We start from the raw sequence: 18,575 nt of genomic DNA, 5'->3' as shown, positions 1-18,575 counted from the left end.
GCATTCCTGATAATTTTATTCTAGAAACATATGAAAAATTACAGCCCCAAAACAAATGTTATCTAGCATGTGATTACTTAAAGAGATGGAACAGTTTTTACCTCTGTGTAGGTTTACTAGACATTCATATTTAAAGAAAGTGAACTAGAGAGGAGATAGACAAACTAAAAGACCTGAGGATGCACTTACTCAGTTGATATGCCATTCACTGTTCATATTATGATCATATAAGAGAATAAATACAAAGTTCACAAGACAAAGAACAAATTATATCAGCAGTGTGTTCTCTTTGGTCTCGGTATAGAGTAAGGGAAAGGGGAACATGTTAGAAAACTCAATCTCCCTGGGATAGTTAGGCAAAATATGGAACCATAGGGCACATTGATTGCCTTAGCAGTTATATACTATGTGATGTTCAAAACTGTGATCAAACATCTTTATAATTCAGACAAATATGAAAAGTCTTTAAAAATACCAAAAAAATAGAAAATGAGCCAATTCTATCTCTTAATATCAATTAAACTAATTTGTTTATCATAAAGAGAAAGCTACAGCATCTAGATATTTCTAAGCCTGAATTCTGAGCTTCTGTAGCATGACCTGAAAACACTTTGCATCTTAGATGTTTACTGGTGAAGAGAATATGGTAAGAGAATAGGAAGATAAAGATACCTTGTCCAGGTCAATCTATAATGAGGTGAGGCAGTGCAGCTCATTATAAAACAGAAATTTTCTTTGGCCATTCATTTCTATCTGCTCTTTTCTGAACAGATACAAATTCTACCATAAAAATGTCTGAAGGTAGTTACTCTTCTGAATACTGTCAGGAAGTAAAAAAAAAAAAATAAAGAAAAATATTTGAAAATAAGCTACTCACCTATCCCAATGAAAGCAGCTTTGTACCCATCTCCTTTCAAAGTACTAAGAGTAATGTCATTCACTGAAAGGCTTTTACCACAAATTATCTGTAAAGAAAGATTTGGGTAATTAGATTTTGGCATTTGAATAATTAAAATCTTAATCTTTAAAATAAAAAATAACCCAGCTCAGTATACACATGTATAATTCCATGTATATATATGAAAATATTTTATATTTTAGTATATAGGCTTACATACACAAAATAGTATATAAATAGAACACTATCATATTCTACTTAATGGCTAAATGCATTTTTGCCTTTTAATTAAGTGGCAGAATAAAAGTTTGCAATTTAAAATCAAGTCAGTAAATTTTCACAGCTTTCCTAGTATGCTCAAGGCACTATGTGGGGTATTTTACAGAATAAAATGATAAATGAGAGTTTCAGCCTAATGTACAGTCAAGATCTGTGCAGAAGATGTACAGAAATAAGTATAACAAACAACAGAGTGTGATCAGCACTATGTCTACAGGAATTCAGGGGTTACAGAGATTCATCTTGGCTGAGGTCATACATACAAGGAAAAAGAGAGGTAGTGGGCTTTCAACAAAGCCTTTTTATTTTAACTGAAGTATATTTGATTTACAATATTTTGTTTGTTTCAGGTGTATGGCAAAGTGATTTGGTTAAACATATATGTGTGTATATCTACATTCTTTTAAAATTTATTTTGCATTATATTTTATTATAAGATACTGAATATAGTTCCCAGGCAATAAATCCCTTTTAAAAATTAATAGGATTTTGATAGTGGACACTGTCCAGGGAAGATGAATAAAGTCAGGAGTCAGAGGGTGGACACTCCTATTAAAAGTCACAATACTTTGCTCAGTTCCCAGACATGAGCCAATTTTCAGGTGTTGAACTTGCTAACTAAAGAGGTGGTCAGGTCATGTAGAAAGAAACACCCTGCAACATCCTGACAAGTAAATACTATAATGATTCCTCTATTTCTTCAAAGGGAATTACGGCCATTTACCCAGGTAACTGTACGTACACTGGGGAAGGGGGGATAATCGCACATTTTCAAGGACACTGGAAAAGGCTCTTCATTGACTTGATACCTGAGGAGTGGGGACCTACGGAGACAGGGTGAAAAAATAAGCCTAGATAAAGTTCGCAGTGGACCTAAGTGGAGCACACTCCAGGTGTTACAGCAGGTAAGTAGCCAGGTATGAGCAGAGAAATGGGGTCAAGGGCCTAAACCACCCATCCTATAAGCAGCAGGAGCCCATACATAGACAAAGGAAAGTAGGAGCCTTCAGACTGATAGGAAACCATACATTCCGGGTGATAAGAGTCTGAGTAGATGGCAAAGAAAGGTAAGGAAAAGGGTGAATCTCCTGAATCCAAGTGCAACCTTTTGCTCCTCGTGCCCTCATTACCATAAGATTAGTCTAGCAGATAAGAAGTAATCATTGTATAAGGATGTCATGAGGGCATGACACTTCTAACTCAAGCTAAATGGCAACAAAAATCCCTCCTTTCGCAGTGAATATTCCACCCCTTCATTTGTGGGCTCCTCACAAATGACCTTGCCAAAGAAACCCGGGCGGCAGCTCCTGGGGTGCCTGCTCACTCTCCCTCTGAGAGCGTATCCTTGCTTAAATAAGCTTTCACTTCACTTTCTTAACCCCTCTGCTTCATCTCTGAATTCTTTTGCGATGAAGAAAGAACCTCAAATTCACTCGCAACCCAGGTAGTGGTTATCCCCAAGCCTCTAGGTGTATAACCAAAATGTTAAATTCGTCAGTAGAAGTAAGCCCACAATAGGTCTCTGGTCTGCGAAGTAAGAGCTATTATAGCTACAATAGCTGGGAAGGCCAGAAAACTTCTGAAACCCTGGTCAAGAGACTAAATCAAACACACTATCGTAGTCTGGAGTGGGTGGAATAGTGAGAGATGGTGGTGGTCTAGGTTCTACTTCTGTTTCATTCCCCAGTCTGGCCCTGATGAGACTAGATGATTCCTGGAGAATGACTGTAAACTACTGCAGGTTTGACCAATAGTCCTGACTGCAGTGTCTATGGCAAATGTGGTATTACTGCAGATTAGTTAAGCCCACAGGTACACTGCACATGGCCATTGATTTGGTGAATGGGTACTTTTCATCCTGTTGCTGTGGAAAAGGGATCAGAAACAGTTCACATTCATGGGAGAAACATAAAAATACTCAGTTACCGATTTGCCTCAGTTCAGTTCAGTTCACTCGCTCAGTCATGTCCGACTCTTTGCGACCCCATGAATAGCAGCGCACCAGGCCTCCCTGTCCATCACAAACTCCCGGAGTTTACTCAAACTCATGCCTATCAAGTCAGTGATGCCATCCAGCCATCTCATCCTCTGTTATCCCCTTCTCCTCCTGCCCCCAATCCCTCCCAGCATCAGGGTCATTCCAACAAGTCAACTCTTCGCATGAGGTGGCCAAAGTATTGAAGTTTCAGCTTCAGCATCAGTCCTTCCAATGAACACCCAGCACTGATTTGTTTTAGGATGGACTGGTTGGATCTCCTTGCAGTCCAAAGGTCTCTCAAGAGTCTTCTCCAACACCACAGTTCAAAAGCATCAATTTTTCGGTGCTCAGCTTTCTTCACAGTCCAACTCTCACATCCATACATGACCACTGGAAAAACCATAGCCTTGACTAGACGGACCTTTGTTGGCAAAGTAATGTCTCTGCTTTTTAATATGCTATCCAGGTTGGTCATAACTTTCCTTCCAAGGAGTAAGTGTCTTTTAATTTCATGGCTGCAGTCACCATCTGCAATGATTTTGGAGCCCTAAAAAATAATGCCTGACACTGTTTCCACTGTCTCCCCATCTATTTCCCATGAGGTGATGGGACCGGATGCCATGATCTTAGTTTTCTGAATGTTGAGCTTTAAGCCAACTTTTTCACTCTCCTCTTTCACTTTCAGCAAGAGGCCTTTTAGTTTCTCTTCACTCTCTGCCATAAGGGTGTTGTCATGTGCATATCTAAGGTTATTGATATTTCTCCCGGCAATCTTAATTCCAGCTTGTGCTTCTTCCAGCCCAGCGTTTCTCATGACGTACTCTGCATATAAGTTAAATAAACAGGGTGACAACATACAGCCTTGACGTACTCCTTTTCCTATTTGGAACCAGTCTGTTGTTCCATGTCCAGTTCTAACTGTTGCTTCCTGACCTGCATACAGGTTTCTCAAGAGGCAGGTCAGGTGGTCTGGTATTCCCATCTCCTTCAGAATTTTCCACAGTTTATTGTGATCCACACAGTCGAAGGATTTGGCATAGTCAATAAAGCAGAAATAGATGTTTTTCTGGAACTCTCTTGCTTTTTCGATGATCCAGCAGATATTGGCAATTTGATCTCTGGTTCCTCTGCCTTTTCTAAAACCAGCTTGAACATCTGGAAGTTCTCGGTTCACGTATTGCTGAAGCCTGGTTTGCCTCAAGAATATGTCAATTCTCTTCTGTAATAATATACATTATCTGAAACAATCTGGCCATATCATAGCATATCATTGTGGTCCCTTACACTGAAAACATCATGCAGACTGGACAACATAAGCAAGAAGTAGCTGGTATGCTGGAGACTTTCAGAAGCATACCCTCCAGAGGGCAGAAGATCAACCTCATGAAGATCAGGGACTAGCCACTTCAATGACGTCTACTTGTCAGGTATCTTCCAGTATATACTTCTAAAATAAAAGAATTTACTGCAATTTCACACTCATTTACCATTATTAAATAAGGAAGCACAATGTCTGGTAGGTTGCTTTGAGTTTTGAAGGCAATATGTTTCTAAAAACAAAAGTCTCTAAACTGATTCATAGTGGAAGAACAAAGTTTATCCATTAAAAAATAATTGCACCTAACCTGCATAGAGTACTTAACTAAGTGCAAGAGTCTCTTCTAAATATTGCAAAGAGGACTTTTTTCATCCTCACAATAGTGTTATGAAGTAGTATCATCAGTGAACTAAAATGGATGGGAATGGGTGGATTTAAGATGATCGCTGTATCTACTACCGTGGGCAAGAATCCCTTAGAAGAAATGGAGTGGCCCTCATAGTCAACAAGAGAGTCTGAAATGCAATATTTGGGTGCAATCTCAAAAATGACAGAATGATCTTCATTTTACAAATGATGATACTAAGGGACAAAAAAGCTTTGACAACCTTTACCAAAGTCAAATATGTACTTTAATTGCAGAAGCAGCACATATAACAGCTACGCTCTCACGTCTATTGAGGTTAAAAGGAGAATGAAGGGCAGAGCAAGAACTATCCTCAGAAGCACAGAATAACATATTGCATGTGGAGAACTACTGAAAATGTAGTGTTTCTGGAATGTAAAGAGCAAAGCAAAGAATAGAAAGAGAAAGTAAGGGGACTTGGAGTATAAAATAGAGGACACTTTTTTGTTTCTTACTAAAATACTAGCTCTAATTTCATTATCAGATAGAGTAGCCATTTGAAAGTTTACAAGCAGGGGACAACCAAGGTGAGATTAGTAACTGATAATTCAGAACTCTGGAATACATCAAATACCATGAAATAAACTAAACAATTAAACACATATTATTAAAAGTATCTAATACTAATTATCTAATAGTGGGTATTACTATTAGAGTTAGTGGGATTAGATGCTATTAAAAGCATTGAATAATGAATCTTTAGAATTGCAATTTACTTGTCAAAGAGCAGACTTTTTATTAAACTATTTCTGATCAGAAAGAATGATAAAAGTTCTACTGCTTATTTTTTAATGATCTCAATCCCAATATATAATGAAGGTTAGATTTAAAAGAAAACTACAGATCCAAATATTCTAAATGAGATTTTACTAATCTGAGTAAGTATACAGTTTCTAAAGCTGAGTAGTGGAATGCCCTGTCAATGGGTTTATCAACGGAACTGATACTCATAATACTTGACTTTAGGTTTGGTTTATTAATTGTCTCGCAAAAAGAAATTCAAGAAAGAGTCCCCCCTTTCTGAGGTGGCATTTGTGTGCCTGTGTGTGTGTGATTGTGTGTATGTACGTGTGTAGTTTCATAGGGGTGTTATGTGATTTATCAAAGGGGAATGAAAATACCCCAAATTTTCCACCCTGATAGTGAACATGCCCCTGAATATGTAACATACAAGAAGGATGTACAAACATTTTGCATTTCTCAGTCTGTTTCCACCCTAGCAGGTAATAGTGTGCAACTGAGGAAGCAAAATAGTTGAACTATACTTTTCTGTATAGAAAACTACAAAGATAAGTAGCTTAACTCCCAGTGTTAATTTACTGGGACTAGGACCATTACGACTTTAGTTACTGTGGATAGACACGGAAAGGGGGGGGGATAACCACCATTGTAAAGTAAGTAGCCCCATTGTGCAAGTGAGAACAAAGCAATAATAATTAGCGGAGTGACAAGCACAAGGACTCTTTCCTGTCTATGCTGGGGAATATGGTCAAATTTCCCTTTTATAAAAGCCTCAAACCCTCAAATATTTGCCATTAAATCAATAACTTATTCTCAGGAAGAGCAAGGAGACACATTCTCTGACAAAAAGCTAAAATTTTCCTTGTATTATATCTTGGGAAATTGGATCAAGATGTGTAAAACTTAACTAAGATTAGCATTATATGACAACTACAGAGATCAAAACCATCCTGTGGCTGATGTAACTGGGAAGTCCTAACACCACTTGTTAAATGTATATATATATATGATGTTAGGAAAGTTGCATTAGGGGCATTTTGTTTCTGTTTTTGCTCCTTTACCCCCATATTTTTTATGCATTTAATATTTTTTCATCATCATTTTCTTAGATATATATTGTAGAACATCGTATACCTTCCTCTAATGGCTTTGGTAATATATGCCTTAGTACTCAAACATCCCAGCTAAATTCAGAATAAAATTCACTTCACATCAAGCTTAGTGTAGGTTGTTTTGTTGTTCCGTTGTTGTGTCTGACTCTTGTGACCCCATGGACTGCAGCACATCATGCCCTTTGAACAAAAACAAACTCTGGGAGATAATGGAGGACAATTTCACATCCATTGAGTCAGTGATGCCACCTAAGCATCTCATCCTCTGTCGCCCTTTTGCTTTCAATCTTTCCCAGCATCAGAGTCTTTTCCAATGAGTCTTCTTTTCGCATCAGGTGGCCAAAAGCGAAAAAGTTCCAATAAGGAGCTTCAGCTTCAGCATCAGTCTTTCCAATGAATATTCAGAGTTGATTTCTTTTAGGAGTGACTGGTTTGATCTCCTTTCAGTCCAAGGAACTCTCAAGAATCTTCTCCAGCGCCACAACTCGAAAGTATTAATTCCTCGGTGTTCAGTCTACTTTATGGTCCAACTCTCACATCAGTATATGGCTACTGGAAAAACCATGTCTTTGCTTTTTAATACACTGTCTAGGTTTGTCATAACTTTTCTTCCAAGGAGCAAGTGTCTTTTAACTTCATGGCTGCAGTCACCATCTGCAGTGATTTTGGAGCCCAAGAAAATAAAATCTGTCACTGCTTCCACTTTTCCCTTCTATTTGCCATGGGAATGGAACTGGATGCCATGATCTTAGTTTTTTAATGCTGAGTTTCAAGCCACCTTAAGTATAAGAATTATCGCTATTTGACTAGAGGATTGAATATAGTAGGCCCTGAGCCAAAGTTTCATCTAATATTCTGAGACCTGAAAAAACTTTCTTTACAAAACTGTAGTATGTCCTCATATATATAATGTTTTTAATGTAGGATTAAGGTTTACAACGTATTTGGTATGGCATTCTTTTTTTGAAATGAACTAGTGACACCTGTTATTTAAAAAAAATACAGATAACAATGTACATGCCCTTCACATTTTTCTGATATAAAATTTGGCTAAATAGAGTGAGTATTTCCAGAATTTCTAACATATGAAATAAGATAAAATAATTTAAAAAATAAATTCAGCTCTCTTTGGGCACAAAATTATTGTGTTGGCTATTAATGCATATGGTCCTCACCTTCCAGTAGAGATAAGACATGACTTTATATTAGATTTCAGTAACAAGCTATAATGATGGAAATGTTTGCTTCAAATAGTTACAATGACAAATAAGATGATGTAGAGAATTTATTAAGAGGTATATTAGACATTTTTACTCAAATTATGAAGACAACTTCTTACAAATTCAGTTTAATCAAAATAGAATTCTATCAAAATATTGAGAAATGACAAATATACATATTTTACACATATTTAGAAAAATTAAAATCTTTATGCAAATTTACATATTTAACATTTTAAAAATCACTAGAAATATTATAAAGACTATGAAAGGAGAGTATTTATATCTACCTAAATTCTGAATTGCAAGACAAACAAAAAAAGAGCATTCAATTAAAAAGATTAGTAACATTTCCAGACACAATTACAACAGAAGATTTTGCTAAAGTCCACCTAGAGTGAAATAACTGACAGTGTTTTATAATGACCTTTTATTTTAAAATAAAGAGTTTTATAAAAATGTAACAGCTTAGAGGCTATTTCTTTCAAAGAATATTTCTTTATTACACTAGGAATGATCTTTTGATGTGTAATCAGTTGAGAGTATACTTGACAAGTTAAACATCCTATATCCTGCTGATAGTAAGGTAAAAAAAAAAATGAATTCTATCACAAGAATACAGAAGCACATAAAAATATTCTCCTAAAAACTGTTCTAAAGGGGAAAAACAAAACTGAAATAATAATGCTAAAGAAAACAAATGAATGCTGATAAGGGTTTATTCAAGAGAAATTATCAACTTTTAATGGTTTACTTATTCAACCTAGAAAGATAAAAATTAAATAGGAATGCAATTCAAAAGGTTAAGAAAGAAAAGAGGGGTAAAGATAGCCGGGGGAAAAAATAAACACAGAGTCAGAAATCAGTGAAGAAGGAAAGAGAAAAACCTGAGACTGGTTTTTTCAAAGAATATATTAACTAGAGGAACCACTATTTAGTCATATCAAAAAAAGGTAATACAATATATAAGTATATATATATAATTTAAATGTGCATCACAGATACAGATGAGGTATTTTTACTGTATATTGAAATAGTATGGTAAATCTATGCTAATTAATTCAAAAGTCTCAATGAAACAGAAATTTTATCTAGAAAAACATATATTGACCAAATTAGCATGAGAATAAAACAGATGGAAAGAGTAAGGAAAAAGCTTTTCAAAAGTCAGTTTTCTCTTTCTTACAACACACTTTGAGATATAAGGATAAAAAATTTCAAATTTAGCAAAAACATAAGAATCAAGATAATATTCTTACCAATAATAAAATAATGAAATGCTTAGAAGTTAATTTTTATAAAGTTAGTATAACTCTATAACCATAAATCTATAAAATAGTCCAATTTTACAAATATAACAAAAAATTAAACAAAATGAAGACTTTCAGTAACTCTGAAACTCTACAACGAAAGCGACGGAATCTGACTATTCCGTTATATTACCAATTTTAATATTCAGTACATAAATAAGTGAATGCAAAAGAAATTTTTTTAAAACTCATAAAACAAATCTAGTTCTAGATGTACAGATATAATAAAACATGATGCAAAATATATATTTCAGAAATGCAAAACTGAATATAACTCAATTTAAATGGGCAATTAACATTTTAATACCCTTTCTTCATTAAAATAAAAAGTAACTACATAAACATTACTATTATATAAATAAATCTAGAAAAAGAAAGTATTTATTCAGTATGATAAAAATGTTATTTTTATAGGTCTGAAAAGATGCCATTTATTATCACATTTACAACATACTAGAGATTCCAGACAATGAAACAGCGGAAGAAAAAAGTATATATATATATTTTTATGTATATACATACACAGGTCAGTTCAGTTCAGTCGCTCAGTCGTGCCCGACTCTTTGCGGCCCCATGAATCGCAGCACGGCCAGGCCTCCCTGTCCATCACAAACTCCCAGAGTTTACTCAAACTCATGCCTATCGAGTCGGTGATGCCATTCAGCCATCTCATCCTCTGTTGTCCCCTTCTCCTCCTGCCCCCAATCCCTCTCAGCATCACGGTCTTTTCCAACAAGTCAACTCTTCTCATGAGGTGGCCAAAGTATTGGAGTTTCACCTTCACCAACATTCCTTCCAATGAACACCCAGGACTGATCTGTTTTAGGACGGACTGGTTGGATCTCCTTGCAGTCCAAGGGACTCTCAAGAGTCTTCTCCAACACCATAGTTCAAAAGCATCAATTTTTCGGTGCTCAGCTTTCTTCACAGTCCAACTCTCACATCCATACATGACCACTGGAAAAACCATAGCCTTGACCAGACGGACCTTTGTTGGCAAAGTAATGTCTCTGCTTTTTAATACGCTGTCTAGGTTGGTCATAACTTTCCTTCCAAGGAGTAAGTGTCTTTTAATTTCATGGCTGCAGTCACCATCCGCAGTGATTTTGGAGCCCCAAAAAATAAAGCCTGACACTGTTTCCACTGTCTCCCCATCTATTTCCCATGAGGTGATGGGACCGGATGCCATGATCTTAGTTTTCTGAATGTTGAGCTTTAAGCCAACTTTTTCACTCTCCTCTTTCACTTTCATCAAGAGGCTCTTTAGTTCCTCTTCACTCTCTGCCATAAGGGTGGTGTCATCTGCATATCTGAGGTTATTGATATTTCTCCTGGCAATCTTGATTCCAGCTTTTGCTTCGTCCAGACCAGCATTTCTCATGATGATTTCTGCATATAAGTTAAATAAGCAGGGTGACAATATACAGCCTTGACATACTCCTTTTCCTATTTGGAACCATTCTGTTGTTCCATGTCCAGTTCTAACTGTTGAACCTGCATATGGGTTTCTCAAGAGGCAGGTCAGGTGGTCTGGTATTCCCATCTCTTTCAGAATTTTCCACAGTTTATTTTGATCCACACAGTCGAAGGCTTTGGCGTAGTCAATAAAGCAGAAGCACATGTTTTTCTGGAACTCTCTTGCTTTTTCGATGATCCAGCAGATATTGGCAAATTGATCTCTGGTTCCTCTGCCTTTTCTAAAACCAGCTTAAACATCTGGAAGTTCTCGGTTCACGTATTGCTGAAGCCTGGCTTGGAGAATTTTGAGCATTACTTTGCTAGCGTGTGAGATGAGTGCAATTGTGCAGTCGTTTGAGCATTCTTTGGGATTGCCTTTCTTTGGGATTGGAATGAAAACTAACCTTTTCCAGTCCTGTGGCCACTGCTGAGTTTTCCAAATTTGCTGGTATATTGAGTGCAGCACTTTCACAGCATCATCTTTCAGGATTTGAAATAGCTCAACTGGAATTCCATCACATCCACCTGCTTTGTTCTAGTGATGCTTTCTAAGGCCCACTTGACTTCACATTCCAGGATGTCTGACTCTAGGTGAGTGATCACACCATTACAATTATCTGGGTCGTGAAGATCTTTTTTGTACAGTTCTTCGGTGTATTCTTGCCACCTCTTCTTAATATCTTCTGCTTCTGTTAGGTCCATACCATTTCTGTCCTTTATTGAGCCCATCTTTGCATGAAATTTTCCCTTTGTATCTCTAATTTTCTTGAAGAGATCTCTAGTCTTTCCCATTCTGTTATTTTCCTCTATTTCTTTGTATTGATCGCTGAGCATATATATATATATACCATATATATATATGGGAATACCATATATATATAAAATATACATACATACATACATACAATGTACAAATAGAGTTTTATTGTGACACAATTTTTAATTGGAAAAATTCAGTTTAAAATAAATAAGAACTAATCTATCAGCTATTAGTATGAAATAAGTTGAAATTACTCAATAAGAAATTTAGAAGAACATACTTGGGAGGGAAGATAATTAATTATGCTAAGTTTAGATATGATGAATGTATGTTATTTGGATGATAAATATGCTCAGTAAACTACTAAGAATACAGAACTGGAGTTCAAAAGAAAGACAGTACTAGAAGACTCCTTAGTACATAACTTGGCCAAAGTAAATTCTTAATAATTTTATCAAATTGAAACAAATCTAATAGAGAAAAAAAACAGGCAATATCCAAGATAATGCTAGATCATGAAAGCTAAAAATACATACATACATATATAGATATGGACACATACATGCACAGTTACATGCATACATATAAGAATATATCACACACTGCCCGGTAGCCAAAGAAAATAAATCCAGAGAGAAATCCACTTCATTGCCAGTAAATTATTGTTGACTTTAAAATATACAGTGTGAGCTCAGAGGTAAAAACATAAGGCAGGTTATAAGAAGAATGTGGTGATAAGGAAAAAGTGGTAACAAGATTAGACCAATTTTTGAAAGATATATCCTTTTATGGGTAAGTTTGGTAAGTCATATAAGATGAAAGTACTTCATCAGTGGATGCCAGTCCTCAAAGCTGAAAAAGAATCTTGTTACTGTCTCTCTTCAGAATTGTACATAGAATTTATTGTTTACAAAGCAAGTTTGAATACTTTATTTCCTTCACATTTTATTTATTTATTTTTTATATCTCCTTCTCCATGGCTGATTCACGTCCTTCACATTTTAAAACAATCTGAGTCATGGACAAGATAGTACTAACTTCCTCAATTCAGGTTCTAATTATTTCTTGATAATATAATAAATTCATAGGGTTTAAAATTCAAATGTACAAAATGATGATAAATGACTTCCTACACCTTCCCAAAGGCAATTTTTTCTACTGGATTATTACACATGTCCAGAGCAATTATAGTTTCAGGCATATATAAGCAGATATGTTTATAAAAGTGGTAATAGCATACTTTTCCCTTTGAACAAATATTGACCAAGGTGAAGGACATTAACTAACTTCATCAAGGCTATCTGACTATAAAATTAGGAAGGGGCAAAACTGTAGCTGAAACGTAGATTTCTTGGCACTCAGTGTACTGACCACTACTGTGTCACTACGCCTTGATGAGGTTCCTCGTAAGAGTAACAGGTATGCTCTACTTTCTGCAACATACCTAGTATGGTACAAATTGAATGCAATTTTATAATTATTTATAAGATGAATTTAGAGGTGTCTTAAATTAGTTTTTGATTTATCTTCAATTTCAAGTATCACCTAATATATTACTTAGAGGTCTCAATAATCATTTCCTTACTTAATGAGATTTAGGAAAGAACTTGCATTCAAAATGAAAGACATTTAAAGAACTTTTCAGGATATATTTATATGAAGCAAGTAATCACCCTTAAATCTGTTTCAAACATTATTTTGAACAGTTTTCATAAAGGTGTGCACATATGTATTTCATATTTCCTAGAAGATTTTTTATTTGGTGATTATATACACATTTCATTACCTGATCCTGCCAAATAAAATTAATTATAAGTATAAAAACACAAAATACTGTTATAAGTGTTTTTCTTTTTATTGGTTATTTTAATTTGTATTTCTAAATGCAAGAATCATGAATAGTTTGCTAACCACTTTTCAAAACAGTTTTTATATGTACTTACAAGAATGTATTGTGTAATTTATAATACTCTGTTAATCCATTATTTTATATCTGTCATGGAAAATTAAAGTTTTGTAACAAAAATAGCAATAAATTTAGGTGAAGCGGCAGCATATATTCTTAAATATAATACAAAAGAATGGAAATATAAAAAAAAAGAACGGAAATATTTAAAGCTATATCTAAAAGTAAAATGTATTGATTTTTGATCATCTTTAAAAGAACAACACAATATTTATTTCACAAAACATTAATTAAAAATACAGAACTGCTGCTTTCTACCTTGCTGAATTGCTGTTTATATTGAAAAAGGATTATCACATTAACACTATTGACATTATGCACATAGTAAATAAAATAAACCTCTGTAAGAAATTTTGTCCCAAATCATGTAATACAAATGTTTCAGAGTTCACATAACTTCCACACACACACACACACACAATGTGATTAAAGAAACCAAATCCTTCTATTAGCTGCACTGAACCCCTAAAGCAATTTAGGAATTTGTTTCTTACAGACAATTAATCACATGCAGGCGTGCCAGATGAGAACTATTGATTGCCCTTTTCCAGGCTAGTGGCATTCAGACAGTAGACAGACAAATGCCCTAAGCAAGGAGAAGCATCTTTCTGCTTCTGCCTGGTGTAGCTTTTAATTGTTCTTTCCTAAAGTGTGTGACATTTTGCTGTTAATCTTCAGTACAGAGCTTACTCCTTTCTTTTAAAGCAATACACAAATGTTATGTTTTTCACTTACCTTTACACCAAGGTCCTTCATAAGCTCAATCTCAAAATTTACTACATCATAGGGTAGCCGGAACTGAGGGATTTCAGAAGTACTAAAAAAAGAGAGAGAAACATTTGTAGAAAAATCAGCAGTTTAAAAAAGGCAACACATGTTACTGATCAGTATTAAAAGAATAAGTATTTCTTCTAAGGGTATTTTCATAATGTATAAGATGCGTATGAGGAAATACATATTTTTATATGCATGACAAAACATGAATGGGTTATTACAGAAACAGTAGAAATTGATGTAAAAATAAAAACAATGAAAAACAAATAGTGAGTAGAGAATTCATCAAAAGCAATTCCTATACATTTAAGTTTATCACAATATGTAGTTGATCTATTTACTAGCAAATCCATAAATGTCTTAAGAGAAGAAAACCTTAAAAAATAAAAAATTATTTGAAAGTATACAGCTTTTGATATGCACATCATACATAGATACATATGTATTCAATAACTATATAGAAAAGTATATATATTTTCTATATAATTATAGAACATGTATGTATGCATGTGTGATACACATACTAAAAAATGTATACTTTTATATAGGAAAAACTATATTGCAAAGCAAAAGAGTTCCAGAAAATCATATACTTCTGTTTTATCAATTAAGCTAAAATCTTTGACTGTGTGGGTCTCACAACAAACTGTGGAAAATTCTTAAAGAGATGGGAATACCAGACCACCTGACCTTCCTCCTGAGAAACCTGCATATAGGTCAAGAAGTAACACTTAGAAACAGATATGGAACAATGAACTGGTTCAAAATTGAGAAAGGGGTATGTCAAGGCTATATATTGCCACCCTGCTCATTTAACATATATGGAGAGTACATCATGTGAAATGCTAGGCTGGATGAAGCTCAAGCTGGTATCAAGATTGTCAGAAGAAATATCAATAACCTCAGATATGCAGATGATATCACCCTTATGGCAGAAAGCAAAGAAGAACTTGATGAAGATTTCTCTTCATCAAAGAGCCTCTTGATGAAGGTGAAAAAGGAAAGTGGAAAAGCTGGCTTAAAACAACTTTCAAAAAACTAAGATCATGGCATCTGGTCCCATCATTCATGGCAAATAGATGGGGAAACAATGGAAACAGTGACAGACTATATTTTCTTGGGCTCCAAAATCATTGCAGACAGTGACTGCATCCATGAAATTAAAAGACAGTGGATCCTTGGAAGACAAGCTATGACAAACCTAGATAGCATATTAAAAAGCAGAGACATCACTTTAATGACAAAGGCCTGTAGAGTCAATGCTGGCTTTTCCAGTAGTCATATATGGAGCTGAGAGTTGGACTATAAAGAAGGCTGAGCACCAAAAAGTAGATGCTTTTGAACTGTGGTTTTAGAGAAGACTCTTGAGAGTCCCTGGGACTGCAAGGAGATCCAACCAGTCAATCCTAAAGGAAATTAAACCTAAATATTCATTGGAAGGACTGATGCTGAAGCTGAAACACCAATACTGTGGCTGCCTGATGAGAAGATTTGACTCACTGGAAAAGACACTGATTCTGGGAAAGACGGAGAACAGGAGGAGATGGGGTGACAGAGGATGAGATGGTTGGATGGAATTATCGACTCAGTGGACATGAGTTTGAGCAAACTCCAAGAGATAGTGAAGGACATGGAAGCCTAGCATGCTGAAGTCCATGGGGTCACAAAGAGCCGGACATGACTGAATGACTTAAACAACCCACTACCAGAACATATGCTCCCATGAGAACAAGCACTTTATTTTATTCATCTTGTAACTCTATGGCCTAAGGTAATGACCAGCACATAGTAGGAGATAAATAAATAAAAAATGAAGGAAGGAATGAAATAAAAAAGGAAGAAAAATTGGAGAAAGGGAGCTTACCCTCAAGACTGCACATTGAGAAAGGTGATATGAGGATAGAAGATGGAATTTTATTAGAATAGTTATATCTCAAGTTTGTTGTGTTTATTAAGACAAGCTTTCATTCTATATGTTCTGTTTTAACAAGAAAGTTTCAAAAGAAACTTTCCTTGTGGCCACAAATCTTTTAGTAAAGTCAGTCAGTGGAGGGCTCAGATTTCCTGAAAAAAAATCATTCTTGTATATTCATGTTTCATTCATCTAAATGGAATTAATTTTAAAAAATCTCCTTCCCTTATTTTTAAAGCACAATTCTCATACTTTGAAAAAACTTTGCTTTAGTTTATCATAATAAACTAAAGGTACCACACTTTAAATTTGTGTTACATCACACATGTTCTCAAAATACTTTCTACAAATAAAACTATTTCACCTAAACCCTATTTCTTTATTGTCAGTCAACATGAAACGCAATAGACGTAGTGAAAACATAACATCTAAAATAGCTAAGGCAAAGGACATTATTATTCTAATTACACTAACAAAAAGTCATATTCATATATATGAATATATATGAATTGTATAATAGAAAAAAATCAGAAAGTATACATATATATACCATACACATCACATTACATTTGTATGTAATACCACATTCACATAACTTTGTTATCATAATATCAAGTCCTTTAAACTTTTTCACTTTTAAAACTCACATATTGGTGGGGGAGAAGCCACAATTCAACAAAAGCAAAACTACTGATTATTTTACAAATTTGTTGACACCATCATGACACCATACAATAGGGATTAAGTCCTGGATAATTTTTACCCAGCTTAGTGATGCTTTAAAAACTGGCTGTGATACTTGTTCACTAGGTTTAAAAGATTCTGTTTGGATGCAAAGGAAAAGGAAAGATAAAACTTGACATCACCTCTTTAAGCAATTGATTTCAAATACAAAGCTAATGTAATCTTTTTTAGCCACTTTGAAGATACAAGAGAATGAGAGGCATCTGTAAGTGAGAAAATAAATTAGTAGAAAAGTATTGCAGTGTGATTGTGGCTAAATTCCAGTGTCAGTTTTTATAATCCTACAGCAGTGACACATGCTGCTACTATGGGACAATCCAAAGGAGACTGATTAAACACTTCATATTGTCCCTGGACTGCAAGGGACAACCCTAAAGGAAATCAGTTCTGAATATTCATCGGAAGGACTGATGCTGAAGCTGAAACTCCAATATTTTGGCCTCTTGATACTCAGAACTGACTCACTGGAAAAGACCCTGATGCTCAGAAAGATGGAAGGCAGGAGGAGAAGGGGACAATAGAGGATGAGATGGTTGGATGGCATCCCCAACTTGATGGACATGAGTTTGAGCAAGCTCCAGGAGATGGTGATGGACAGGGAAGACTGGTGTGCTGCAGTCCATGGGGTTGCAAAGAGTCGAGCTGAACTGAACTGACCTGATTGTCCCTGGAGACTGGGAAGATTCAAAGGCAAATCATAAAAGATTTTCTTTTAAACATGCTAGGTCATTAACCCAGGGAAATCTGTCCCACTGAATATGTTTAGGAAATACATAGAAACACAAGTTTCATGTCAATTTATATGATTTAGAAATGCATATCCTGTATTTGAGTTAAAAAATAGAGATGCTAACAACCACAAAAACCTTCTACCAAAATTATCAACACAATAATTCACAAACAGGGGTTGTTCCTTTTCAAGCTTCTTGTGCAAATGCAATTAAGGTGCAAAAAGATTATTTCTAGTCTATACAGCTACCCAACAATTAAGTTCATATTTTTTAAACTAGTTCATATATTCATTGATGTGTGTATCTGAAAAAAAGTACAGTGTTTATACACATGTTGCTAATAGATTATGTTTTTCCTAATTAATGAAGCTGTGATAAAATGCCATTAAAAATGAAAGCTTAAATAACTCCAGCAAAATAATATGTTAGGTATTTTACTTTCCAGGAGAAAAATTTACTAAGTATGTGTGATACCTTAAAACTCAAACTAGTGAAACATCAATACAGAAAAATAATTACTTCTGGGCTATCAGGATATTTGTTCTTCAGTTTAAGCTTCATATCATCTCTAAAGGGTCTTCATACTATGTGATACTTTTACTTAATGATTTAGTCTAATAGTTTTATATAAATAATAGCTTACTTGGAGTTTAGCATATTGTCATTTTACCAATATTGACATTTATTTATCTATTAATATATATTTACAGGTGTCATAAAATGTAAAAACAACATAAATTTTAATCACAATTTGATTTATTCTCTGATTATTAAATATGACAAATCTGTTGCTTAAAAAATAGTTCGGTAGCCATCAAAATTTAAATGCTAAGTAAAGCAACAGATATGCCAACTGGATATATTTTTATAATCAATGAGTTTCTGATGCAAAATGACACACTCATAAAAAAACAATAAACTGAGTAATATTATCAAATTATCATGCAAATTCTTGCTCATCTTTACAT

At 34.7% G+C, this 18,575-nt stretch overlaps 1 protein-coding gene across 4 annotated transcripts in view; it reads right to left on the bottom strand.

Moving 5' to 3' along the window:
* Positions 1-18,575, bottom strand: part of DPYD (dihydropyrimidine dehydrogenase) — a 904,243-nt gene that overhangs the window by 623,175 nt on the left and 262,493 nt on the right. For all 4 annotated transcript variants that reach the window (XM_070467755.1, XM_070467756.1, XM_070467758.1 and 1 more), the window contains exons 7-8: positions 14,182-14,263; positions 878-965 (exon numbers count right to left, since the gene is read on the bottom strand). In XM_070467755.1, coding sequence (XP_070323856.1) covers positions 878-965; positions 14,182-14,263 — 170 coding nt within the window. The remainder of the gene's footprint in view (positions 1-877; positions 966-14,181; positions 14,264-18,575) is intronic.

This window comes from Odocoileus virginianus, chromosome 5 (genome assembly GCF_023699985.2).
Source record: "Odocoileus virginianus isolate 20LAN1187 ecotype Illinois chromosome 5, Ovbor_1.2, whole genome shotgun sequence".
In the NCBI taxonomy this organism is placed as follows: Eukaryota; Metazoa; Chordata; class Mammalia; order Artiodactyla; family Cervidae; genus Odocoileus; species Odocoileus virginianus.
Note: the sequence above shows the minus strand (reverse complement) of the source record. Positions and strands in the feature narration are given on the sequence as shown.